Raw genomic sequence first — 27077 nt, 5'->3', positions numbered from 1 at the left:
GCTTGCCTTAGCTTGCAATGTCCAGATGCAGTGTTCAAAGCCACCATCCAAAAATCCTGGGCCTGGTAATAAGCTTTGAGGGACACTAATCTTTTGTAATCAAATGCTATTGTTAAGGGAACTGGGCAAGATCATTTCATGACTGAGAGGAAATGGTGACCTTTCTCAGAATGTTCCCCCCTCCCCCCACATCTCATCCTTTGTGCCACAGACCATGCTTTTCTCGTAGGCCATTTAAATCCACATTATTCTCCTTGCCTCCATTTCCTCTCCTATGGACACAGACAAATTCCCTTACTTGCCAGAAACTTTAATAAGGCTTGGTTATATTTGCAAGGTTTTCTCCAGATTTTAAGTGCTGCAATATGGAGTCTTCATTTTTCCTTCAGTCATTCTGTCCGTTTCATCTCTGAAAAGCCATGTAATGATACTCCTTGATGCCTTCCATTGTGGAAGCGATGTAGCAGTCAAAATAGAACATTCCTCCCCAACACCCATCTCAATTGGACTTTTAACCCAGGAAACCAGTGGTTTATTGAGAACCAGTCCGAGTTACAGTTTATAGCTCAGTGGTAAAGTACATGCTTTGTGTGCAGGTAGCCCTGGGGTCTTCGGTTCCTGGCATTTCCACTTAAGAAGAACCCAGGAAACAATACTGGGAAGGACCTCACTGTCCCTGAGATCTGGTGCCTTCCAGATTTTGTGCAACTACAACTCTCATCATCCCTGACCATTGGCCTGGAGAACACCCCATTGACTACCTCTGGATTCTGCAATAATGGGATAGGTGGGCAAATTGTCTGATTCAGTAAAAGTTTCACTGTATATATGCAGTGAAATGCCCATCATAGGGACATAGGAAGCTGCCCTAAACCTATTTGATGAGCTGTGCAGTCTAAGCTCAGTTTTGAGATAAACCACAAGAAGGGAGAATGGGGGCCTCAAAGCTGCCCACCCACAGTCAGTCTTCCCCGCTATGATGAGATGCATTATATTTCTCTCTAAATTACAGTCATCATTTGTGAACCATAAATACCGTATTTTTTGCTCTGTAAGAATCACTTTTTCCCTCCTAAAAAGTAAGGGAAAATGTGTGTGCATCTTATGGAGCGAATGCAGGCTGCGCAGCTATCCCAGAAGCCAGAACAGCAAGAGGGATCGCTGCTTTCGCTGCGCAGCGATCCCTCTTGCTGTTCTGGCTTCTGGGATTCAGAATATTTTTTTTCTTGTTTTCCTCCTCCAAAAACTAGGTGTGTCTTATGGTCTGGTGCATCTTATAGAGCGAAAAATACGGTAGATCTAAATCATTAGATATGCATTAGCATCAATAGATACAAATTAGCACATGCAAATTTCATGCCATTTGCGTCCTTGTTATTTCACGATGCATTTCCTCTGGGAGTGGCTGGGAGGTGTTCATAACTCGTCAGCCTAGCAATATTCTTTAGCGGGCTGGGGGCTGGTGTACAAACAGGACTATGTGTCCTAGAATCCTAGAATTGTAGAGTTTGAAGGGACCGTGAGGGTCATCCCCCTTCAACCCCCTGCAACAGAGGAATCTTTTGTTCAACGTTGGGCTCAAACCCATAACCCTGAGATTTAGGATGCTGTACTAACTGAGCCATTCACTTTCTGGCCAAACAACCCAAATTCAGATAACAGTTAAAAATTAAGTTCTATTAAACATTCTTAAAGTACGGTTCACTCCGCTAACCCACAATTCTTCTGAAGCCAGTACAGGGCAGGTTCTTGCAGAATAGAGAGAGTCTTCAGCAACATGTAATAGAGAGGCGCCCTCAAGCTGTGAACACAGATGTATAAGAGCGTCTCCATTTTCATCTCTGAAATGTGCAAATATAAGCCTCCGTTCCTGTGATGCTTGGAGCAGGATACTCAAGAGGAGAATGTAGCTTGCTTGCGCAAGGGTGCTTAAAAGAAAAAAAACACTTCAAAAACAAAGCAATTAGCAGATCCTTTATGTTTATGCCTTCTGCTTCATGCTCAGGGCATCCATCTCATTATCATCAGAGACCGCAAAGCAATTAGCCTCCATGTGGCTCCTTTATAATGCCCTGACCCTGCCTGAAAGCTGCCTGGAGTGGGAGACCTTAGCCGCATACAGCGGAAACACATGCAGCAATATGAAGTGACAAAATCCAGACCCACTGGCAGTTCTTTTCAACTAGCTTAAAATAGACCTTTGGTTAATATATAAGAACCTCTTCTCTGCGTATTCTTTATGTATTGAATATGCGAAGAACTGTGGATCACAAATGAGACACAGAAAGAATGAGTTGGTTAGCAGAGATTTGGTAGCTGCTTTGGGAGGGAATTGATAGCTTTCTAGTTGTTTTATTGAGGGTAATATGTATGCTGTAAGTCACTTCCAATGCCCATTACCTGGAAAGGTGACCAATAAATATCTTTAAAAAAATAAATATGGTTATGTTTTTATTAACCCCCTTTCTGTTAAAATTGCTCAGAGCCTATTTAGCATATCTGCAGAGAGAGCTAAATACCTCCTGGATTAGATCTTAGATTTGGGTGGGCTAACCTCATAGAGGTCAAAGCTTTCACTGTGTACACACCATACATTTAAAGCACATTCCTCCCCAAGAATCCTGGGAATGGCAGCTTACTCCTTCCAGAACTTCAGTTCCCAGAACTCTTAACAAACTACGCTTCCCAAGATTCTTTGGGGGATGCATCAAATGATTAGTGTGTACTATTTGTACTCCCTCATTTAATAAATCAACCTTCTAGCTGGCACACAGAAGCACAGAAAAGAAAGCTTGGCTTGATTCTAGTTACCAGGAGTGTACCTAGGGGTTTGGCCCCTGCCAAGAATCACAGGCCCAGGCAGGTACAAAAATCGCACCTCTGGCTCAGAGTGGCTAGGAACCCACCCAATCCCACAGGCTGCTCCTCCACCACTCCGGTCATACACATGACATCACGTGTGTGACACAGACGTGTGACATCACACACGTCAGGATGAGCCTGTGAGACCCAACAAGGCCCTCCGCTGCGGGGAGACCCAGCAGGGCCCAGCCCCTCAAAATTGGGGGTGCTCAGCCCTATCCCCGCAAACTGGGAGCGGGGGCGGCTGAGCTATCCTTAGCTCCATCGAGTTGGTGCCTATGATAGCTCAATAGTAGAACACATGGTTCAGTCTTCAGCATCTCGAGATAGGGGCTAGGAGAGACTTCCTGTCTGAAACCCTGGAGAGCCACTACCAATTAGTAGTGCGCCTCCAGATGTTATTGGAGTCTAACTCCCATCAGCTCCAGCCAGGATGCCCATTGATTAAGGAGCATAGGAGTGGCACTCCAGCCATATCTGGAGGGTCACAGCTTCCCTGTTCCTGGTGTAAGCAGTACTGAGCTGGATGGAGCCGTGGTCTGGCTCGATGTAATGCCCCTTCTTGTCTTCCAATTCATGGGTTCTCCTGCAGTTCCATGTTTCTACCCTAATTTAACAACAAGAAACACTTAGACAAATTTATGAAAGATAAGGCTCTCAATACCTACCCCCTCTTGTTTACCATCTCCAGCATCTGACGCAGCATGCCACTGAAAACCAGGTGCTGGAGAACATGAGCAGAATATACTTATGTCTTGCTGATGGGCATGTCGTTTGGCCACTTTGGGAACAGGATACTGCACTAGATGGCTCTTTGCTCTGACCCAGCAGGGCTCTACTTAACGTTTGCAAGGATATAAGCAGCAACATATACAATTATCTTTTCTGTGAATGCCCCTGAAGCAATCAGAATTCATCCAGCATGTTTTAACGGTTGCCCTGTAGAAGGGCTGAAAGAGAGCCATCCTTTCATGCCTTTGACTTTCTGACATCCAGTGCCTGCTCTAGCAAAGATATCAACACTTTTGTAAATTGTGTTCAGTAGAAAGGGAGGGATGAGTCAAAAGCAGTGGAACATACGTCATTACGGCTGGACTGCTTCAGAAGTGAGGTGTTTATGCTGGCTGTAATCTGATTAGAATGTAGTAAGAGCAATCACACATTCCCAGAGAGGAAGAAAATCAAGTTATGTTGCATCTGCAGGATGTGGGAAAGAGCTGGAAATATTAAAGGCGGCACACGGCTGCTGAAGCCTAAAGGAAGATGGGATTATTTTGTAAAGCCCTAAAATTAGCCGTGTGATTATAGTAGGTAGTATATTAGGAAATGTCAAGAGAAACTCTACTTAAAACATGAGCCAAAGCATTTTTGTGCAAACGGCACAGCATGCTTTCACTGCTGTGAACTGGAAATATAAGGTTACAGGTAGGTAGCCGTGTTGGTCTGCTGTGGTTGAAACAAAATTTTAAAAAATTCCTTCCAGTAGCACTTTAGAGACCAACTAAGTTTGTTATTAGTATGAGCTTTCATATGCATTGGTATCTGAAAAAGTGTGCATCCACATGAAAGCTCATACCAATAACAAACTTAGTTGGTCTCTAAGGTGCTACTGGAAGGAATTTTTTTTATTTGGAAATATAAGGGTTCAAGGGCCTATAGAAAATAGAATCACAGATTTGTAGGGTTGGAAGAGACCCCAGGGGTCACCTAGTCCAATAGCCTGAGGAGAATTCAGCATTCTCAGTTGCCACAGAATGCTGTGTGACTGCTTGGGAAGGGTAAGGAAATGGGGAAGAAGGAATTGGATGGACGAGGGCCTGGCTGACTCTAAACGGGAGCACTTCATATTGCTGAGTCTCATCTGCTGTCACCATCATGTGTGTATATACTAATAGATCATTGTATATACTAATAATGGACTCAAAAACTCCTCCCCAAAAAGGTCTCCCCCTCCTTCACAACAGTCCAATGAGGACTGAACATGCTCAAAAATGAAGAAGCAGAGATGAAATGGAATATTCTGGAAAATGGTATGCCTGGCTGGCTGGCAGCCTGAACAGAACCACTCCATATTGCAACATCTCATTGCAGATTCTGTCTGCGTGTATGGTTGTGTGTGTGCATGCACACATGTGTATGAAAGAGGGAGAGATGGAAAAACAATTGGGTGCTTTTAAGGTTTTCTCTGGGAGAACCTTTCTCCTACAGAGGTGGTGGACTTTTTGCTCAAGAGGCTTCGCTCTTCCAGTTCATAAGATTGAGCTTTGGTGGGCTAGGGAGTGCAAATCTTATGAGCTAAGAACAACTAATCCCCCCACCAACTAACTGCCATGGATCCTGCTCCAAGTCCAACATGTCAGAGCATTACACTGACCGCTACACAGTTATTGGTGGGCATGATCTTCTGCTTGAAGGTGAAGACCTCTTTCAATCCGCTTCGGAAGCGATCGTGCAGCCAGGCATAGAGGAAGGGGTTGCAGCAGGAAGAGCTCATGGCAAACCAGTGGCAGAGCAGCTGGATCAGAAGGAAGTAGTCCTTGTTGATGAGGTTGATGTCAATGTCACGGAGGACGTTAAAGACATGGATGGGGAGCCAGCAGATGGCAAAGGCGGCCACCACCAGCACAAGCAGGCGGAAGATCTTCCTCTTCCGCAGGCGGTCGAACTCCGCCTGGTTCTGCGTCGGGTGGCCAGGCACAACGCGGTTCTTCAGCTTAATGGTGATGCAGATGTATGAGAGGGAGACGGCCGAGAGGGGGAGGATGTAGGTGATGATCAAGGTGCTGTAGGCATAGACCAGGCGCTCTTTCCCCTCTTCCATCCAGAACTCCTCGCAGATGGCAAAGCCTTCCTTCTGGAACTCCACATGGTAGGTGTGGGCAATTGCGGGGGCCACCAAGGCACCGGAGAGCAGCCAGATCCCACCAATGATGTACACACAGGTAGTAAAGGAAATGCGCTTCTTAAGGAGGTGCACGGTGGTGTAGTACCTAGGGAAGAGATGAGAGGAAAGACAGTGACATCCCTCCTGCTGCTTTCTCTTACGAAAGCCTCAGGATATCATTGGACTCCCATCAACCTCAGCCAAGCACAGCCAAAGGACAGGGAGGATGGGAGTTGGAGTATAGCGATTTAGCTCTTCTGCGCATGCGCAACTGCCGAAAACCGGAAGTAACCCATTCCAGTACTTCCGGGTGTCAGCAGTCTGTAACCCGAGGTATGACTGTATATGAATGAAACTGCCTTATCCTGAGTCAGTTCATTGGTCCATCTAGTTCTGTACTGTCTACTCTGACTGGCAGTGACTATCCAGGGTTTGGGGCATGGGTCTTTCCCACTCCTACCTGGACCCCCTGAGGACTGAACCAGGGGTCTTCTACCTGCAAAGCAGATGCTCTGCCACTGAGCTACGCCCCCCCCCCCCAGCTCCAATGGGAGAGAGGATAGCTCCTTATGGATAAGGATACTTAAGATCAGTGGCCAACAGCTGCAACCTCAAACCAGAGGGAGCCTGCCTACAGAAGAGCAGCCTGGCTTCCCTTGCAGAGTCTCCTGTTTTAATTCTTTTACAGTGGTACCTCGGGTTAAGAACTTAATTCGTTCTGGATGTCCATTCTTAACCTGAAACTGTTCTTAACCTGAGGCACAACTTCAGCTAATGGGGCCTCCCGCTGCCGCCGCACGATTTCTGTTCTCCTCCTGAAGCAAAGTTCTTAACCCGAGGTACTATTTCTGGGTTAGCGGAGTCTGTAACCTGAAGCGTCTGTAACCCGAGGTACCACTGTAATGGGATTGTTTTAATTTTGTATTTTATATATGCATGTTTTTAAATCTCAGTGGGATTGATGCTTACAATTTAACATTTATGTAACTGGTTTTTATATTTTGTAAACTGCTTAGAAGCCTGTTTTGGCATATATTACTGATTTATTGGGTCTGTTTTATAGATTATAGCATGGCTTTTATTGTAGCGTTCTTTTTTTCCTGGTTTTAAGGTATGCTTTCTGCTCTTAAAATTTTGTAAGTTTCTTGGAGACTCCTTATATGTCAAGCCACTAATAAACTGAATAAATAATGCTGATAATAATTAAGTGGCATATAAAATAAACTAATAATAATAATAACAATAATAAAAATGTATTTTTGTAAAAAGGTAGGGCAGCATGGTCTCCCTTCCTGACAAAGAATTCTCGAAAGCTTGCTATCCTACCATAATCTATGCTGCCAACACAGTTCACAAGACCATCAGCCACAATGAATGATCCCCAAGATCCCTTCCAACTCTGTAATTCTATGTCCTATGTCTTGAGCAACTTAGAGGAAGGGTCAGAGACAAATGCAACAGTAATCTCAGGTACACTCCCTGGTTAATGCAGCACGCTCACTGTGAGCAGCAAAACCCCTTACATATCTTATACATGTCTACTTGGGAAACCACCCTACTGAGTTCAGTGGGGCCTATTTTCAGGGATGCAGGTGCAGTACTATAGCTGCTGGCTGCCTTCTCCAAACAGCACTTGCACCATGTTGGACATCTTTGATGGTTGGACTCAGATCCTGGTAGAGTTCCCCACCCCCACCCATCCCTGGCATGGGCCATAAATGGTTTCTGTTTTAGAGCAACGCTGGCAATATTGCAGTTCAGCAAGAACCACAAGAACCACTAAGAGTACTAGCAAATGGCTAATGATCAGCAGCAGAAAAGTCCAGGGCTGCACACAAAAGCAGCAGAAGGCCCATGTATTTAGTCAAACATACTGTTCCCCTTGCTTTGATTTCAATAATAATTCCATTTCTATGCAAGTTAATTAAACAAGAAAGGACTGTCACAAGGCAAAGCTGGTGATGGAAATTATGGCCTTCCACCGCAGAAAAGCGCCACTCCTCGGGAACAGCAATTATTCCATCAGAAGCTTCGTTGCTGAATTAAGCCACGTGGGAAAGTAGCTATTGTGGGGGAACAAAGTAACACAGACTTTTATTTCCATTCAGCAGGAAGACTGGTATTGAGCAGAAGGGTTCCTACCAGCCTCTCCAGAAACGCACCAACCACCCAGAACACTCCTTTAGATCTGACTTTTCCAGATGTGTTTCCCCCCGCCCCCTCTGAAGTGTGCTAAAGCTTGGGCTTTGAGAGATAAAGTCAAAATGTGCCTTGAAGCCCTTTGGAACTTCAATGAGCTCAGTGAGAGGGAAAAAGGAAAGCGTCCCTGTATCTGCCTGTGTCAGGTGGAGCCCAGGCTTCTTGACCTCAGGGAACCTTTTTACACATGGACCCATCTGCCTCAGAACACTTATGTGTTGCAGAGCATTCCTTGGTGCAATTGAGGGCGCAATCTCCATGCGCTCCAGGCCTATTGGGCTTAGCTGTCCCCTGGCGCAGACTTTGCATGCACCATGCTGAGAATGGGGCTACAGCTCAGTGCTGGAGGGCTGGCTTCGCCCTCTAAGGCCCAGAGCAAGTGCACCCAGCTTCCCCAAACACACACACCTGCGTGTATGTGTTCCGTAGTGAGTGGCACCCTGGCTATAGAATAGCTTCTCCAAAGATGCTTGCCTATGGTGCCTGGTCTTTTCAGTGCCAGGCGAAGAAACTTTTATTCACACAGGCTCTTTAATCGTGTTTTAAAATAATCCCGGGCTGTTGTAACCTACAATTCTCAGAGTGTTTGAACTGTCAATCCCTTTCTTGGGGAACTATGGGAATTGTAGTTCTTTGTGGGGAACAGGGATCTCCCAAGAACTCTCGGCACCTTTAGCAAACTACAGTCCCCAGAATTCTTAGGGGGAGCCATGGCTCTTAAAAGGGGCATCATAGTGCTTTAAGTGTACTGTATGGATGAGGCCACAAAGGGTCACTGCCAGTCAGTGTAGACAGCATTGAGATGGGTGGACCAATGGTCCATAAAAGGCAGCTTCCTATATCACCATTGCCTACTAGATTTATGTCGCCATGGAAACATCCTATCAGAAAGATATCCATGCCCACCCCCCTGTTAGCTTTTACATCACTGTCCTGCTTTTCAAAGAGAAAAGCTCCATTCAGCCACCTGAACAATTTGTTTCTCTGCAGCAAATAAACTATATAACATTAACCAGAGTTTGGAAATTATACCCAGCAGTGCAAAAATACCCCATAGCCCTAGCAGGCAAAGACTTCCTTCTTTGATTGCTGAGAAAACTCAGCGGCAGCTCAAATAGGCATCATTCTCTGGTTTTATCCTGTTGGCTCAACTAGACCCTCCTGGGGAGAAGAGTGGGGATGAAATTAGCTTGTTCACCTACTTGGCTCGTCACAAGTTAGAAACATGATGAGAGCCTGATGGTCCTGCAGTGGGAAAGGGCAACTGTGAGGTACTGAGGGAAGATGGTTCACTAAGTGGGAATGGCAAGCAGCCAGCAATGTCTTTGTGGTTTGGTCCCAAATTGGAAAGACAGCAGGAGAAAGTATCCACTTAATGTCTGCTGCCCTGTAACGTCCCTTGGGTTGGTCAAGTTAAAACAGTAGGGCATCTGCGGAGCACAAAACCCAGGAAAGAGATGGGCTCGTTTGCAATCATCTTGATATAAGGGCCAGTTTCTGTGAGGAGCTGCAGCTCAGGGGTTACAGCGCAGGCTTCACAAGGTTGCAGAAGGTCCCAGGCAGGGCCAGCCCAACTATGAGGTGGATTGAGACAGCTGCTTCAGGCAATGGAACCCTGTGTGGCTGCTCTTGGCAGCGCCGCAGGAGAGGTGAGGAGAAGCAGCAGCAGTGGTGGCTTCCAGCGAGATCTCGCAAGATCTCACTGAGCTCATGTGAGATTTTGTGAGAATTACACAGGGAGATCTCGCCGAAAGTCACTGCCATGCGACCCTGGTAAGTGAGGCTTTGGCAGGCGGGCAGCAGGGGGACAGCACCTTCCTGTTTCGCCTCAGGTGGCAGAATGGGATGGTATGGCCCTGGTCCCACATTTGCAAGTAGGGCTAGGAAAAGCTCCCACCTGAAACCTTGGGGAGCCTCTGCCACTTTGTGTAGAGCTCATTTCCCCAACTTGTTGAGAAAAGGCTCAGCTGGATTTCCTCCCGAAGGTATTTACATCTCTTTAATGAAAAGATGAGTTTAATATGCAACACACTGGGCTGCAACAAAAGTGCAGAACGTTAATGGAAAACATTTGTGATTGATGACGAACAGCCTTCTGTCAAAGCAGTGGCTGAATGCAAGTCCTTCTGAAAAGTACTCTTGCATGGGTAGGCAAACTAAGGCCTGGGGACCGGATCCGGCCCAATTGCCTTCTAAATCCGGTCTGTGGACGGTCCGGGAATCAGCGTGTTTTTACATGAGTAGAATGTGTGCTTTTACAGTGGTACCTCAGGTTACATATGCTTCAGGTTACAGACTCTGCTAACCCAGAAATAGTGCTTCAGGTTAAGAACTTTGCTTCAGGATGAGAACAGAAATTGTGCTCTGGCGGCACGGCAGCAGCAGGAGGCCCCATTAGCTAAAGTGGTGCTTCAGCTTAAGAACAGTTTCAGGTTAAGTACAGACCTCCGGAACGAATTAAGTACTTAACCTGAGGTACCACTGTATTTAAAATGCATCTCTGGGTTATTTGTGGGGCATAGGAATTCGTTCATTTATTTATTTTTAAAAATATAGTCCAGCCCCCCACAAGGTCTGAGGGACAGTGGACCAGCCCCCCTGCTGAAAAAGTTTGCTGAGCCCTGACCTGGAGCAATCTGGAGCTATCAATAGACGTGGTGGTCTGGCAGCAAGGATGGGAATGGGGATAGGGGATCCAAATCTGGATGAATCATTCAGGAAGCAGTTACCTGTCTACTGCGATAGCCGTGAGGGTGAAGACGGACACATATACCGTCATGGGCTGCATCAGGAACACAAAATAGCACAAGAACTTCCCAAAGACCCATCCCTGGGGGTTGAAAGCATATGCTAGAGTGAAAGGGACACAGGTTGCACACATCAGCATGTCTGAAAAGGCCAGGTTTCCAATGAAGAAGTTGGTGACATTGTGCATCTTCTTAGTCTTACAGATAACATGGAGGAGGAGATAGTTCCCAAAAATGCCCACCAGCACAACCAAAGTGTAGCAGGGGATGATCAGAGGCTTGAAAGACTGGATCATCTGCACGCCGGTAAACTGAGAAGTGGAATTGGAGCCGTTTCTGAGCTCAACCTCGTAGGTGCTGCCGTTGGACGGGCCATGGTCCCAGCGACCAGCGGATTCCATCAGTTGGTAGCAACCAGGGACTGCACTTAAAAACACAAGGAGGATGGAACTGCAGTGAAGCAAGTCTTCTGAAGTTGGCTTTGGGGCCACCCTGTGTGCACAAGGCCCTGGATGACTGACTCCTTTATTTTGTTCAGGGATGAAAGGCTGATGTATCTATTGCACAAAAGGAATACTGGGTTTAGCTTGTCTGGTGCCAGAATACATCTTCTATTTCTCATGCAAATCTGTATTCACAGGCTACCCTTTGAAGAGCTTACTTCTGCAGCAATCACAGCTTGCAGGGCAGGATGAAATGCTTTCAAGTTTGCCTCACTTACACCCATTAAGCTATAATGTATCCTCCCCCACTTTGATGCCTTTCCATTTTCTTCTAGGTTGCCTCTGTTGCTTCTACATTATTTGGCTCTTGTGTTCCAAAATTGCGGCATTGCTACTACTTTTCAGGAGAATGACTGGTTCCACTGGTGTCTGAGAGATAAGATAGGGAAGGAAGCAGGGAAAAGGAGGTTTAGAATGACAAGGAATCGGGTAAACAGCTTTCTCTTAAAGACAAGCAAACTGGAAAATATGCTAAAAGGCATGACAAGCCCAGAGAGATGTTAGATGGAGAGCTTCAGAATTTTGCCACAAAGCAATTGCAGTTTGGTAGGAAACATCCCACTGTGATGTAGGGGTGTGTAAATCTGTCCATTTCAGTTTACCATTTTTCAAACCATAAGTTCAGTACTCTACATTTCGACATCAGTTTGTGATTTTAAAAGAAAGTGTGTGAAAATTCAACAGCATTGTACTGCAAATTTATCCCAGTATGCACATTTTTGCAAAGCAATTTCCCCCTAGTAGAATGCATTTTGCGTGTTATTTTCATGGATATACTGTATGCATTTATATGCACACGTTACCCTAGTATATGCACACATTACTTGCTGGGAGAAAAGCACCGCAGCTATTGTTTGGAAAGCGCTAATCAGGTATGCTCTCCTTTAAATGCAAATGGAATTAAATTTCTCTCCCATCCCTAAAGTGGAGGCAGCTCTCTGAGAGCTCTCAAGGCAAAACAGCAGCGAAAATAACCGTTAACTTTTATTACGGTGTAACTTTTTTTATTTTGTCAAGTAGCGCTAGGTGAACGTTCCGTCAACCCAAAGATTTCTGCTTGTATAGTGGAACTTTCCCAGCACCCCACTAAATCTGTTCTAAGGGTTCCCCCAACCACTTGGAGCAGAGTTGGGGAGGATAGAAGGTGTATGAGAGGGGAGGAGAGAGGTGAAGCCCACCGCGCAAGCAGAAATCCTTGCGCAAATGGCACAGGTTAGTTGAACATTACCCAAAGGCTCAGCTATGAAGCACACAGGGTCCCTTTTCTATGAGTTGCTATCTTTCAGATCTGTTTCCCAGCATTAAGGATAAAATTTGATAGGTAGATAAAGGGACTAGATGCGAGGCAATAAAGTGAAGCTGAATCTAAGACAGACATACTGCTGGTGGGCATATGAATATAAAAAGCTGCCTACACAAAAGTGAGACCCATCTAGTTCAGTACTATCTGCCCGAATTGCCAGGGCCAGCCCTATAATGAGGCAAAGTGAGGCAGCTGCCTCAGACAGCAGGTGCTGAGGGACAGGGAGGAGACAGCCATGAGTGCCATGTGGCCTCCCCTGTACCTAGTATGCTAGCCTGCTGCCCTCCAGCACAATGAAAGGTATTTTCCTTTCACCAGTACTGGGGTAAAATACAACTATCAATCTGTATGTGCCTTTGGGAAGGGCGCCATTGTGGCCTTTGCCTCAGGCAGCAAAACATCTTGAGCCAGCCCTGCCCATTGCCCACAAATCTTCAGGGTTTCAGACAAGAGATGCCAGAGCCTCGCATGCTACTGATGTGTTCTGCTACTGAGCCATGGCCCTTCCCCAGTTTGTCTGCCCCTGAGTAGTGTTCACAGTTTGGCAGTGCTCATAGATTCAGCTTGTTCACAAGAGAGCCCAGCAACAGGGAGCCCCTTTCATGAGAGCTATCCATGCTCTGGCATCCTCCAAATTAGACTACTACAATGAGTCCTATGTAAGACTGCCTTTGAAGACTGCTTGGTAGCTGCCAATTAGGACCACCTACATTGGGTGTCCGAAAGCATGCCGGCTCCCTTGGCCCATAAACCCCATCCATCTGGGACATGGGTGGTGCTGTGGGTTAAACCACAGAGCCTAGGACTTGTCGATCAGAAGGTTGGCGGTTCGAATCCCCGTGATGGGGTGAGCTCCTGTTGCTCGGTCCCTGCTCCTGCCAACCTAGCAGTTCAAAAGCACGTCAAAGTGCAAGTAGATAAATAGGTACTGTTCCAGCAGGAAGGTAAATGGCGTTTCCGTGTGTTGCTCTGGTTCGCCAGAAGTGGCTTAGTCATCCTGGCCACAAGACCCGGAAGGTGTATGTTGGCTCGCTCAGCCAATAAAGCGAGATGAGCGCCGCAACCCCAGAGTCGTCCACGACTGGACCTAATGGTCAGGGGTCCCTTTATCTTTTACATTGGGTGTATCTGTCCAACAATTAAACGGTTAAACAAACTCCTATCTATTGAATGGGAGGCACAGTGGTCCCTGCATTGCATAGCAATGAATGCATGTAAAATACACAAATACTTTGGGGAAAGGAGCACAGATCAATGAATCAGACAGAAAGTAAGGGGTAGTAAACAGAGTGCTTTCCCTCTTACCACGCTGCACTTTACTACTCCACCTGTGAATAAAATAAAACAGATAGAGAAAAGCCTTTCTGCATCTCTCATAACTCTAGGACTCACAGACATTTAATGAAGCTAAATGTTGAAAGAACCAGGATAGACCAAAGAAAGCAATTCTTCATATAGTGCACAGTTAGACTATGGAGTTCGCTGGGAAGAGGAATCAACTGTTAAACCGCTCCAAAAATTGTAGCAGGGGCACTGACTTGCCCCGACATTGAAGGGGCCCAGCACTGCGTGACATCATATGCACAACATCATGCACCAGGTGGGGGGGGGGATGCCATGGGGGCTGTTGCCCCAGGCATGCAACCTGGGGGAAGCGTGAACCAGGAGATCCCAACAGGTTCATTCATTTCAGTGAGTCTGCTTTGAGTAGAACTTAGTTAGATAAAACTCTTAGTGTCCAGGAAGAAGGTATCTGCCTTTTACAGGCACATTTACAAAACCTTTAGCTGTTTTATCACTACAGTACTTTAACTAGAGCTGTATGGCATGTTAAGGGAAGGGTGGGGAATGTTGTGTTCCTCCTGGGGTAGTAGTTTGACCACCTGTGACCCCCACCCTGCACTCAGCTCTCACCTGTGGCTCCTAGAAGCTGCCAGCATGTGACAATGGCCAAGATCCAGGAACAGATTCAACTGGCCGGCTAAACCAGGGAAGGGTAGCCAATGGGTCTCAAACCCTCAGCGAGTGAAGGACTTCTCCTGTACAGTGGTACCTCAGGTTACATACGCTTCAGGTTACAGACTCCGCTAACCCAAAAATAGTGCTTTAGGTTAAGAACTTTGCTTCAGGATGAGAACAGAAATCGTGCAGCGGCAGTGCAGCAGCAGCGGGAGGCCCCATTAGCTAAAATGGTGCTTCAGGTTAAGAACAGTTTCAGGTTAAGTACAGACCTCCAGAACGAATTAAGTACTTAACCTGAGGTACCACTGTAGTTGAAGAAAGGCTCTGGCGGACCGAGCAAACGTGACTGAGATTAAGTCCAACGGTCAAGAAGGCTGTTACTACACATGCTTTAGAGCCGGGGTCAGCAACCTTTTTCAGCCATGGGCCAGTCCACTGTCCCTCAGACCTTGTGGGGGGCCAGACTATATTTTGGGGGAGATATGAATGAATTCCTATGCCCCACAAATAACCCAGAGATGCATTTTAAATAAAAGGACACATTCTACTCATGTGAAAACACACCGATTCCCAGACCGTCTGCGGGCCGGATTGAGAAGGCGATTGGGCCGCATCCGGCCCCTGGGCCTTAGGTTGCCTACCCCTGCTGTAGAGGGAAGTGAAGGGCAGATGGGGTTCATCAGTCTGGGAAGGTAGCTCATCTAGGAGAAGGAAAATTCAGATCCTAAACCTCTACCGCCTTGTGGCTATACTCATTCATGGGAATAGCTCCACCACTGCTGCCTTGCAGCACATCTTTGGGTGAAGAAAATGCTAAGCAGAAACCCCACGCAAATTCAGAGTCCCTAAAGACGATTGGATGGCATCTTGTATGCCTCCTTCCAGCAGTTCCTGCAGCCAAGCTGGTGCCAAACCTATTGCTTTCCGTTCCTTTGGACCACATCAGCAAGGCTGAGAGGAGGGGTCTTCTAGTATGGGCAACCCAGGACCTCCATACACACTCTCCAGGCTTGTACCCCAGAGAGGTCACTTTGGTGCTGCTAATGCAGCAAAAACAACATGGGGGCAGCAGTTACAGGTTCCCTGCCTCTGCAGCCACAGCAGGCGCTGTGATTCTCCAGAGGTTTGACTTCACCCCTGGTGGCACACTCCATTGTCTCTTGAGACAGATGGATGCCAGCAACAACTTTAACTGAAACAGTAACTAGGTGGGCATGCTTTACATTATTCAATATGCATACAGTTATAGAGAGCAGCCACATATAATATTGTAGCATATCCTTAAATTTGGCTTCATTTTATAAAATGGAAAACAGAATTTTGCTCTGGGCACAGAATCCTACAGAAGGCAGCTCAAAAAATTACATCTTCATTCCACCTCATGCTGAGTTGGTACTGAATGTTGTTGCTTTCTCCCCTAATAAATGTCATGAAAATATTTTCAGAATAGAAGCACTATGAGCTACAGGAGGTTGTTCAGAAAACATTTCCGAAAGAACATTAAATATTTTCCCAGCTTGATCCTGAACAAGGTTGCCAGAAGCAAGCTTTGTTGAGTTTAGTGTGCTCACAGTGCCGTCTCAGACTTCTTTACTCAGAAGTAAGTCCTTTCGGTTTCAATGGGACAACGCTTGTCCTTAGTAAGGGTGCATGCCTATGATTGCAGCATTAAGACCCAGAACCTTTGTTTTCCATGGTCCATTGAGGACAAAACACCTACTTTGAACCTCTGTCCAAACACACACACACCACCCTAAGAAGGAACACCAAAAGACAAAAGCAGAGTACTATGAATGAAAGGAAGCAAACTCTCATTTTCAGCCCCTCCCCCCCCCCTACAGAAGCTAGTGCTTCTACTTGCCAGAAACACTATTTCTGAACTGCATTCTTCACTTTCTGAACTTTTGGAAGACTTTTTACCAACAAGGTTTCTAAAAACAAAATGGACACTATAAACACCTCACCACAAAGCTTTGACATCATTTTAAGCAAGTTCCTTTATATATATATATATATTATTAATTGACTCCCAAACTTGAAATGAGGAGAGAAAGTAAAAATAATGAGGGGATGCTCTTATTGCTTGAGATCAATTTGGCATGCATATGTTGCAAATAGGAAACCATGCAGTTTTTTTCTTTTTTTCTACTGACCTGAACAAGCAGAGCCAAGTGAGGATAAGAAGACAAGCTAAGAATTCCTAGCGGTCTGTGCAAGAGAAAGTCTGTGCAAGCATGAGAGAGAAAACGTTCAGGCTTTATCCCTCCTATGTTCCAAATGTGTGCTGTACTCTCTTGGCTTCGTAGATTCAGGTCTAAGCAAGCTTTTGGTTCACCAGCCCCCTCTGCTGGTTCCTCTATCTTCTTTCTCTCTACAGTTTTTCTAATACGTAATGGCATTCTCAAGGGACGCAGGTGGCGCTGTGGGTTAAGGCTTCAGCGCCTAGGACTTGCCGATCGAAAGGTCGGCGGTTCGAATCCCTGCGGCGGGGTGCGCTCCCGCTGCTCAGTCCCAGCGCCTGCCAACCTAGCAGTTCGAAAGCACCTCCGGGTGCAAGTAGATAAATAGGGACCGCTTACCAGCGGGAAGGTAAACGGCGTTTCCGTGTGCGGCTCTGGCTCACCAGAGCAGCGATGTCACGCTGGCCACGTGACCCGGAAGTGTCTCCGGACAGCGCTGGCCCCTGGCCTCTTAAGTGAGATGAGCGCACAACCCCAGAGTCTGTCAAGACTGGCCCGTACGGGCAGGGGTACCTTTACCTTTACCTTTAATGGCATTCTAATCTCAGAAAATCATAGAATAGTGGAGCTCAAAGGGTCATCTAGTCCAACAACTGGCAATGCAGGGGAATCTCAACCAAAGCATCCATGGCAGATGTTCATCCAACCTCTGCTTCAAAGCCTCCAAGAAAGTTCTCCTTGTTGTTTAGTTGGAATCTTCTATCTTGTAACTTGAAGCCATTGGTTCGATCCTACCCTCCAGAGCAGGAGAAAACAAGCTTGCTCCATCTTTCTTGTGACAGCCCTTTAGATGTCTGAAGATGTCTAACATCTCTAAATCAAGACGATGCACAGGTGGAGAATGGATGTCTATCAGGTGCTTACCTGTCACCCAAGCCTGTCCTATTTTCACTTGTTACTGGTCTCCCACTAAGTTAAAACGCAGGCAATAACTGGCAGCAGAATAACTGCCTGTGTCGTTTGTGTGTGTGTGTGTGCTGAACTACTGTTTATTTCTTTTAATTAGAAAAGAAATTACTGTTTTTATTTCTTTTAATTAGAAAAATATCCTTCCTTTTCTAAGGTTCCAAGGAGGATGCCAGGCAGGTGTTGAGCAGGTCATCAAATCAGGAGGTCTAAGGACTTTAACCATATTTGATTGCAGTCATCTTTATTCAGCAATCCGACCATCTTCTTCTTTGGCGATCACTCGTAGCTGAGTAAGATTATCTTCCATTAATATGTTCTTTTTTTAAAAAGATATTTATTAGCATTTCAAAAATTATAGAGAAAAAACAACAATAAAAACAAAACACAAACAAAAAACATATCAAATATGAAAAAATACAAAATTAAAAACAATTACAAACAAGTAAAGTTTCATTCCCTTATTTTCTTATACCTTACTTCCCAGACCTCCTCATACCTCCCCTTTTTGTATTCCAATTCTAATTATTAATTCCACAAATCCTCACCCTTAATTTTCATTTAATTTTCAACCTTTCTTTTCTTTTTACTTAATCATTACAGCTGAAAACCACTTAATTTCTAATCCAACATCATTCTAACATTCGTTAATTTTACAATATTTTCCAAGATAGTCCTTAAATTTCTTCCAATCTTCTTCCGCCGTCTCTCTTCCCTGGTCTCGGATTCTGCCGGTCATTTCTGCCAGACCCATATAGTCTATCACCTTCATTTGCCATTCTTCCAAAGTGGGTAGATCATGCCCAGGAGAAAGGCCTCTGGTTTCTTCAGGAAGGTACATTTAAATACCTTTTTCATTTCATTATATATCATTTCCCAGAAAGCCTTAATCCTTGGGCACGTCCACCAAAGGTGAAAGAATGTACCTTCATTTTCTTTACATTTCCAACATTTATTATTGGGCAGATGGTAGATTTTTGCAAGCTTGACTGGGGTCATGTACCACCTATAAATCATTTTCATAATATTCTCTCTTAGGGCATTGCATGCTGTAAATTTCATGCCGGTGGTCCACAACTGTTCCCAGTCAGCAAACATAATGTTATGACCAATATCTTGTGCCCACTTAATCATAACTGATTTAACCGTTTCATCCGTTAATATGGTCTTAATGGTGTGTGTGTCCGTATGTGACTGTGGAGGCCTATTTTGGATCCACACGTCCTTCCACAGTGGGGACATAGGTTTTCAAGCAAGAGTTGATCCCGTACCTTCCTCTTAGCACATTTCTACCTTTCGTCCTGAGTTTGAGCATCATCAAAGTCCATGGCACCTTTGGTAAAGGCTGTTCTTCAGTTGGAGCGCTTGTAGGCCAGTGTTTCCCGATTGCATGTGTTTATACTACATTTTTTTGGATTTGCCCTGAGAGAGTCTTTTGTTGACCACCAGCATTATGCTTTCCATTTTTAAGTTCGGAATAGAGTAGTTGCTTTAGAAGAGGCTGTTCTCCAATTGGAGAACTCCAACTGGAATGACCAGGTATAGATTTGCTTGCGTGCTTTCCCTTAGTAAAGGTAAAGGGACCCCTGACCATTAGGTCCAGTCGTGGCCGACTCTGGGGTTGGGGTGCTCATCTTGCTTTATTGGCCGAGGGGGCCGGTGTACAGCCTCCGGGTCATGTGGCCAGCATGACTAAGCCGCTTCTGGCGAACCAGAGCAGCGCAAGGAAACACCGTTTACCTTCCTGCCAGAGTGGTACCTATTTATCTACTTGCACTTTGACATGCTTTTGAACTGCTAGGGACCGAGCAATGGGAGCTCACCCCGTTGCAGGGATTCGAACCGCAGACCTTCTGATCAGCAAGTCCTAGGCTCTGTGGTTTAACCCACAGTGCCACCACAATTAAAACAGATTAATGTGCTTGGTGAAACAAATCTATGTTGTCCCCTAGGGAAGTGACTGGGAAATGCCCTAAAACATGTGAGATAAGCAACCGATTGATGAAATGGCATGGTATATCTGTGAAAGCAGATCAGGATGAAAGCTCATTATCATATAATTTCCCCACAAGCAAATAAGAACAAATGCATAGTAAAGAGCAGACAGCATATGACATCCATGTAAATGCAGTAAACAGGTCGTCCAGAGGAACCCTAATCAAATCAACATAATACAGTGGTACCTCTGGTTACGTACTTAATTCATACCGGAGGTCCATTCTTAACATGAAACTGTTCTTAACCTGAAGCACCACTTTAGCTAATGGGGCCCCCTGCTGCCGCCGCGCCGCTGGAGCACGATTTCTGTTCTCATCCTGAAACAAAGTTCTTAAGCCAAGGTACTATTTCTGGGTTAGCGGAGTCTGTAACCTGAAGCGTCTGTAACCCGAGGTACCACTGTAAGTAAAGATAAAGGGACCCCTGACGATTAGGTCCAGTTGTGGCCGACTCTGGGGTTGCGGCGCTCATCTCGCTCTATGGGCCGAGGGAGCCGGCGTACAGCTTCCGGGTCATGTGGCCAGCATGACCAAGCCGCTTCTGGTGAACCAGAGCAGTGCATGGAAATGCCGTTTACCTTCCTGCCAGAGCAGTACCTATTTATCTACTTGCATTTTGACGTGCTTTCGAACTGCTAGGTTGGCAGGAGCAGGGATCGAGCAACGGGAGCTCACCCCGTCGTGGGGATTCAAACCGCCGACCTTCCGATCGGCAAGCCCTAGGCTCTGTGGTTTAACCCACAGCACCACCCGCATCCCATGAGGTACCACTGTAATACCATTTAAAACATGTGAAACTTTATACAGTACTCAATTACGGTAAATATCTATAGAAGTGCAAGAAGTTTTACATCTGAAATAGAGGGGTCTTTATGTGAGCATTAAAGTTCAGCAAAACAAAATAAGCTACTTGCACTCTCCCTGGAAGAAGAGGGTTTCATAGGAGTGGAGCATTACCAAAAGGACCCTCTCTTCCTGGACCACCAATTTAATAGCAGCAGCATTAGTAATAATGAAATTCCACAGCCCTCTTTTTAGAGTGAATTTATTATCACATCCTCAGTGCATCTGCCGTTTTTCTTGCCTCTCATACCCAGGACAAGTATTCCCCTTTTAAAAAGAACGCTTATCCTTATGTGAACAGAAGCAGAACAAAAGCTGTGCCAACAACTCCACCACAGCCAAGCACATTGGCTTTCTTCAGACTTTGTTCCTTATGAGGAGTTGCAGAGAGAGATTGGGAGTGAGCTTTTACAACAGCAGTCGCTGCAGAGGGACAGAATTAGCCCGGGAGAAATTCCAAAAGCTACTTTTATCTTATGGCTTCTTCATTATCACCAGCGCCCAACGGGGCAAAGGCATTAATCTTTTCTTCCACATTAAAATGTTCATCAAACGCTCCAACGGTGTTAATTTGTGCTACATGTACCTCTTGCCATCTTGCATGATGTATGCAAAGTGCTTGAAGGCTGTTTCTCATTCAGGAGACCATAACCAGAAAAAGGGCGCACTTTGTTAATTCTGCTTCCCATGCTAATCTCTCTCTCCAACGCCCCCCCCCCCGCCCCCCGCATAAAAACGTTCTGCAGGGTGGCCTCTGCAACAAATAATTTACATTTATATTTCTGTAGCGGCACTCATCTCAAATGACTGCATGGCCATTTCCAGCAAGGAATATTCATGAGACAAAAATGACATGTAATGTAAAAATGAGAACTACTTTGTCTGGGGCTGGCTGCAGCTAGCAGAAGGAACCGCTTTTGTCACAAAAGGGCCCCAGTCACATAAGTGTAACCCCCTCCCACCGCTAGTTCATTGCCTATTCACAAGCTTTGATTGTGAGGGTGTCATTTTGGGAAAATCTCATAGGGAATAATTATTTCTGAGTTTCAAGGAAGCACAGTATTTATTGATTTAAACAATAATTCCCTGGGAAGATGGGCTGGCTGTTTAAATCACGATGAGATTTGTAGCACTATGAGGAGAATAGGGCGGTGTCTTAACAACTCTCAGCACCCTGAACAAAGCACCTGTTTGGGGGAAGCCATGATTATTAAAGTCGGAGCTATCCACACTAAACTTTTGCTCCACGCTTTCCAGGCAAAGGTCCGTATTTTCCTAGTTGGTGCCCAATCCTCCCGCTGCTTTCCCCAGGAAAACCCACTCAATCAGAACAAACCGAGTTTCCTATGTAATGCTGAGAGCATTAAAAACATACCCTCCAACATTTCTCTGATGAAAATAGGAATGTCCCATTCCATAATGATAATTTTAATATTTATACCCCACCCATCTTACTGGCTTGCCCCAGCCACTCTGGGCAGCTTCCAACATATAAAAACATTTTTTAAAAACCCTCCCTATGCAGGATTGCCCTTCAGACAGCTTAGGGAGTTGGATAACTCCATACCCTCCAACATTTCTCTGATGAAAATAGGGACATCCTAAGGAAAAGTGGGACATTCCAGGATCAAATCAGAAACAGCAACGGCTTCTCTAAATCAGGGACTTTCCTGGAAAATAGGGACACTTGGAGGGTCTGTAAAGAATGAGTTTTCATGGGGTAAACTGTGAAGCAAAAAAGGGGGGCACTCGAACCCGGAACACAGATTTTTCTCAAAGCCTAGAAAGCATAGAGGAAACTCAGTGTGGATGAGAAGTAAGTACCATTGTGTTTTAAGTGTGCAGTGCAAATGTGGCCTAATACTGTGTCTGCATCAAGAACTCGTGGCAGAATACAGCCGCAATGAAACAGCGGTCTGGAGAGGCCTTTACTTTAAGCCTGGTGACGGGACATGTTAAGTTGTGGGTGAACATATCAGACGACACAGCAACTCTTCAGACAGCTCTTGTTTATTCACAGGCCAGAGCAGAACTGAACAGAAGGGTTCAGCCAACCTACTTATATAGAGCTCAACTACAAAGCAACAGTAACAACTTTCTGTAACTATCCAATCACCGAACGTCTCTTTCAATTCCTTATTTACATATGTGGACCTGAGTGAAAACTATCTACAGTATCCCCCTGCTGGCCCAGGGTGAGAACTTCAGTACATAACAGGACAGAGTCCTCTGCTGCATTTGAGGGTAGTAGGATAGTTTAGGGGGGCTCTGGGTATGGCAGTCACAACTCTGCTCAGTCTCCTCTTCTCAGCATTGGACTTGCTCTGCCATGTTTCTCTTATCAGCCCTGAAGGGCTGCTTTTAGGAAAGTGGTCTGTTTTAGAGCCACAAGGCAGTAGCAGCTGCATAATGGACTGGGAGACTCGCAAAATCACCGCGAGGGATGCTATTATCCCTGGCGACACAGTAGGCTGTCAGCCCATCAGCAAATTCATGCAGAGTTCACAGAACCAGCCAGAGATCTGCTAGGTCTGTGCATTTAGGGTTTTTATCTCAAAATAGGTTTCATTGATTGGGAGGTTTCTGATGTTTATACCTGAAGTGGCCATGACTACCTGGGGGTGAGGGAGCGGGGAGTGAGGGCCACAAGAAAAAGCTCTCTCTGGTGTGTGGGGGGGGGGATAGATATTTCAGGGAGTTGCAGCTATAAAAATGGGAAAGTACACTGGAAAAAAAATACTAAGAAAGGGAGCAACAATGAAACAGCAAGTATCATGTTGTCATATACAGTATAGCTCTGTGGTGCTGCTCAGTTATCCAAAGGGCAAAAAGAATATTACAAGCAGGGTCTGGATGTTGGAAGGTTCAGGGTTTTTAGTCAACAATCATCTATGCCCTTTTACAGAATACTCCATTCCATCCCCACAGTTTTCTTTCTCCTCTCCCCCTAGCCAACAATGAGCCAGTGTTCAGCGGCAACTCAGCATGCTTGGTCCTCACTGAACCACTTTGGGGCTGCTGCTTTTTACCTCTCTGGGTTTTTCACCCCTAAATCTTTTTCTTCTGCTTCCGCAAACCCTGGGTCCATCCAGACCTCCTGATACCTCCTTCCGCAGGTGGGTGTGCAATTTTGGCTGCCTAAGGATAGGCATTCACTCTTGAACTTTGGAAATAGAGGAATGATTTGCAATTTGGACCTATTAATGTTTTTAGAAATGGGACGCAGGTGGCGCTGTGGGTTAAAGCCTCAGCGCCTAGGACTTGCCGATCGAAAGGTCGGCGGTTCGAATCCCCACGGCGGGGTGCGCTCCCGCTGCTCGGTCCCAGCGCCTGCCAACCTAGCAGTTCGAAAGCACCTCCGGGTGCAAGTAGATAAATAGGGACCGCTTACCAGCGGGAAGGTAAACGGCGTTTCCGTGTGCGGCTCTGGCTCGCCAAATGCAGCAATGTCACGCTGGCCACATGACCCGGAAGTGTCTCCGGACAGCGCTGGCCCCCGGCCACTTGAGTGAGATGGGCGCACAACCCCAGAGTCTGTCAAGACTGGCCCGTACGGGCAGGGGTACCTTTACCTTTACCTTTAATGTTTTTAGATGATATTGAAGGGAAACGGTTCAATACAGATACCTGAAAGTCATATCATAAGACACTGGAAAAATAAATTGGACAGTGCATGAAGTTGAAACGGGCTGATAAAAGTGGAGAGAACTTTATCATTATTAAGTTTGACTTATGTTTTTAGAATGTTGGACTATTTTGATTGTTGTTAGCCGCCCTGAGCCCAGCTTCGGCTGGGGAGGGCGGGATATAAATAAAAAATGTTATTGTCATGAACTCTGGGCACTGAGCAGGGGAGGGCTAATTGCTGGACAGATTTAGCCTAACACACTCTTTGTTAGGTAAAATACAAGCAATATGTTGCCATGATAACTAAATAGCTTATTGAGTCTAGAGAGCAGGAACATTTTTTGGAAATTTTGAATGGCAATAACTAATCACTGAAGGGATCAGGGTTTCCCCACCCTCTCCCATCAAAGGATGAGACAGACCAGGTTTCTGGAGAGCAGACGGCAATTTTAGGCAGATACCCAAGTTTCACCCTGGTCTCCATCACACCATACATTTAAAGCACATTGCTCTCCCCAAAGAATCTTGGGGAGCTGTAGTTTGTTAAGGGTGGTGAGAATTATAGTGCCATGAGTAGTTAAACTACTGCTTCCAGGATTTATTTATTTTTTTGGGGGGGGAGCCATGTGCTTCATATTCAAGGTGTGGTTGTGACCTCTGCAAGTGTCTGAAGGTTCCTTGAGATTTCACGTGGGAGCAGCGAACTGTTTGCTGGAGTATTTAAGCTTTGTCCCTCCACTTGTGCTCAAACAGTATTAATGCAAATGTTACCAAATGCCAGCAAGCATCCAGCTGCCTCCTTTCAAAGGCAACAAAACCTTGGTGGGTGCTGCATTCCTGGACCATCTCACCACTTAGAGCATTGGCATAAACGCTTCATGGGAGGTACAGGTGGGGATGTATTTCTTTGGAGAGGAACATTATTGTGGGGCCACAGGGCAGGGAACGTTTTTCTGCTTGTCGGCCGCATTCCCCACTGGGCAATCTTCTTCTTGTACTTTTAGAAGTCAGCAGGGAGGGGGGCAATACTAGAATTAATTGGCTTTTTCTGTCATTGGCTCTTGGCTGTGCCTGTCATGGGTTCTGGTGCCACCCACTCTTGGTCTCCATACTTTCTGCTCCACCAGTCCCAATATCCTCCAGCTACCACTGGGTATGAATTGATGCTTTTGAATTATGGTGCTGGAGGAGGCTCTTGAGAGAGTCCCATGGACGGCAAGAAGATCAAACCTATCCACTCTGAAGGAAATCAGCCCTGAGTGCTCACTGGAAGGACAGATCCTGAAGCTGAGGCTCCAATACTTTGGCCACCTCATGAGAAGAGAAGACTCCCTAGAAAAGACCCTGATGTTGGGAAAGATGGAGGGCACAAGGAGAAGGGGACGACAGAGGACAAGATGGTTGGACAGTGTTCTCAAAGCTACTAACATGAGTTTGACTAAACTGCGGGAGGCAGTGGAAGACAGGAGTGCCTGGCATGCTCTGGTCCAGGGGGTCACGAAGAGTCAGACATGACTAAACGACTAAACAACAACAACCACCACTGGGAATGGCTCAAAGGGCCTGAGCCTAAGGTCTTTTGAACTGGACCCCACATCTCCTGCCCCCTTTCCCTTAACTCACAAAACATTTATTAGTGTCTCATACCGAATGTAAACAAACTGTGAAAAAAACCACTATGAATTCAAATTGGAGAAACTCTATGTGCTTTCCCTTGCTTATTTGTTTGTTTTGTATCACAAAAAAGTCTTTAATAAAAACTATTTAAAAAATAAATAAATCTTTGCTTAAAGGGCTGCCAAGCATGTTGCAAAGCTTGGTATGTGGTAAGAGCCCAGGTGCCCACCCTCCTAATTTGCCCAGAGGCCTAAATCTGTACCTATACACTACCATAAGCACATTTTACGCAAAACCATCCCCTGTGACTCCTAATTCCCCTAGTCATAAATGACCGTGGGGTGGACTTATAACCAGTCAAGGCCCTGTAAAAAATTGGAAAGCTTTTGTTACATTCCAGAATTGATTATGACCACGTGAGAAAGAAGGAATGTTAAGGAGCTTGGACAATGCTTAAGTCCTACCGACAGATTCCACAGGGATTGATTGCATTCAGCGCAAGGAAAGAGGAACTAATTCCCTCCCTTTGATAAAAGGAGAAAGAAATTACTTTCCTCCCTCCGGTGGGACGAATGAGAGGGCCACTTCCAAGCTTCCTGCGCTACGCATTGCGTGATGCACATAGATAAATCATGAACAACCTGTGTTTGCTCTTTAATTGTTCCTGCTGCCATTGTGCAGATCTAGAAAATGACAGTGGTTATCAAATGCCACCGAGGTCAGCTGCTTTCTCAACACCACAGGCTTCCCTTAATGCATTAGCCTGCCTGGTGGTATGGAAATAGAATAAACAAGAGAATGATCAGACAAAGAATGGAACAAAGACTAGACAGCCTGCCCAGAGCGGATGTTCCAGTTCCAATCAGAACCAATTCTCCCTCAAACTCCATTCTAATCCTTATCTCCCATCTCAAATCAAGCCCTATCTAATTCTCTCCTCCAGAAATTGCTCCTTTTATTCTCCTTCCCAAAATGCTTCTCTTCTCCTTCTGCCTGGGTAGCCAATCAGAGAGAGGCTCCAGCTCTCTGGCGGAATTCTGAGGCACTGCATCGCATCACCAGACTCTGGTCTAGCTGACCTGTCCATCACAACACCCTTCTTGTCTAGAACACCAGTCCTACTTTGGACTGGAAGGTGCAATGGAAGGTGCAGTGGAGCACCAGCCATTTCCAAGCAATTATCATGACCACTACCTAAGGGCACTGAAAATCAAAATGTAGCTGCATTTACTGGAAGAAGAAAAAAAGAACTCAAGATAACAAACCTTTTTATATAAAAGAATGGAAATGGTTTATTGAATATTTACAAATAAACTGTAAATGGATAAGAACATGGGCAGGATTTTTGTAGTAACCTGCAGTTTTATAAGAGTATATCTTTAAAGCA

At 45.7% G+C, this 27077-nt stretch overlaps 2 protein-coding genes across 2 annotated transcripts in view; both read right to left on the bottom strand.

The window, feature by feature from the left end:
- LOC310832095 (beta-4C adrenergic receptor-like) overlaps positions 1-27077 on the bottom strand; it is a 685807-nt gene that overhangs the window by 584732 nt on the left and 73998 nt on the right. The window lies entirely within an intron of this gene.
- Positions 1384-16748, bottom strand: LOC310832152 (prolactin-releasing peptide receptor-like). The gene is made up of 3 exons (XM_083713774.1): positions 16614-16748; positions 10675-11564; positions 1384-5852 (listed from the first exon to the last, which is right to left on the bottom strand). The coding sequence occupies exons 2-3, from the start codon at positions 11091-11093 to the stop codon at positions 5219-5221; spliced, it is 1053 nt and encodes a 350-aa protein (XP_083569900.1). The 5' UTR covers positions 11094-11564; positions 16614-16748; the 3' UTR covers positions 1384-5218.

This window comes from Podarcis gaigeae, assembly GCF_964106915.1.
Source record: "Podarcis gaigeae genome assembly, chromosome: 15".
NCBI classification, from domain to species: domain Eukaryota; kingdom Metazoa; phylum Chordata; class Lepidosauria; order Squamata; family Lacertidae; genus Podarcis; species Podarcis gaigeae.
Note: the sequence above shows the minus strand (reverse complement) of the source record. Positions and strands in the feature narration are given on the sequence as shown.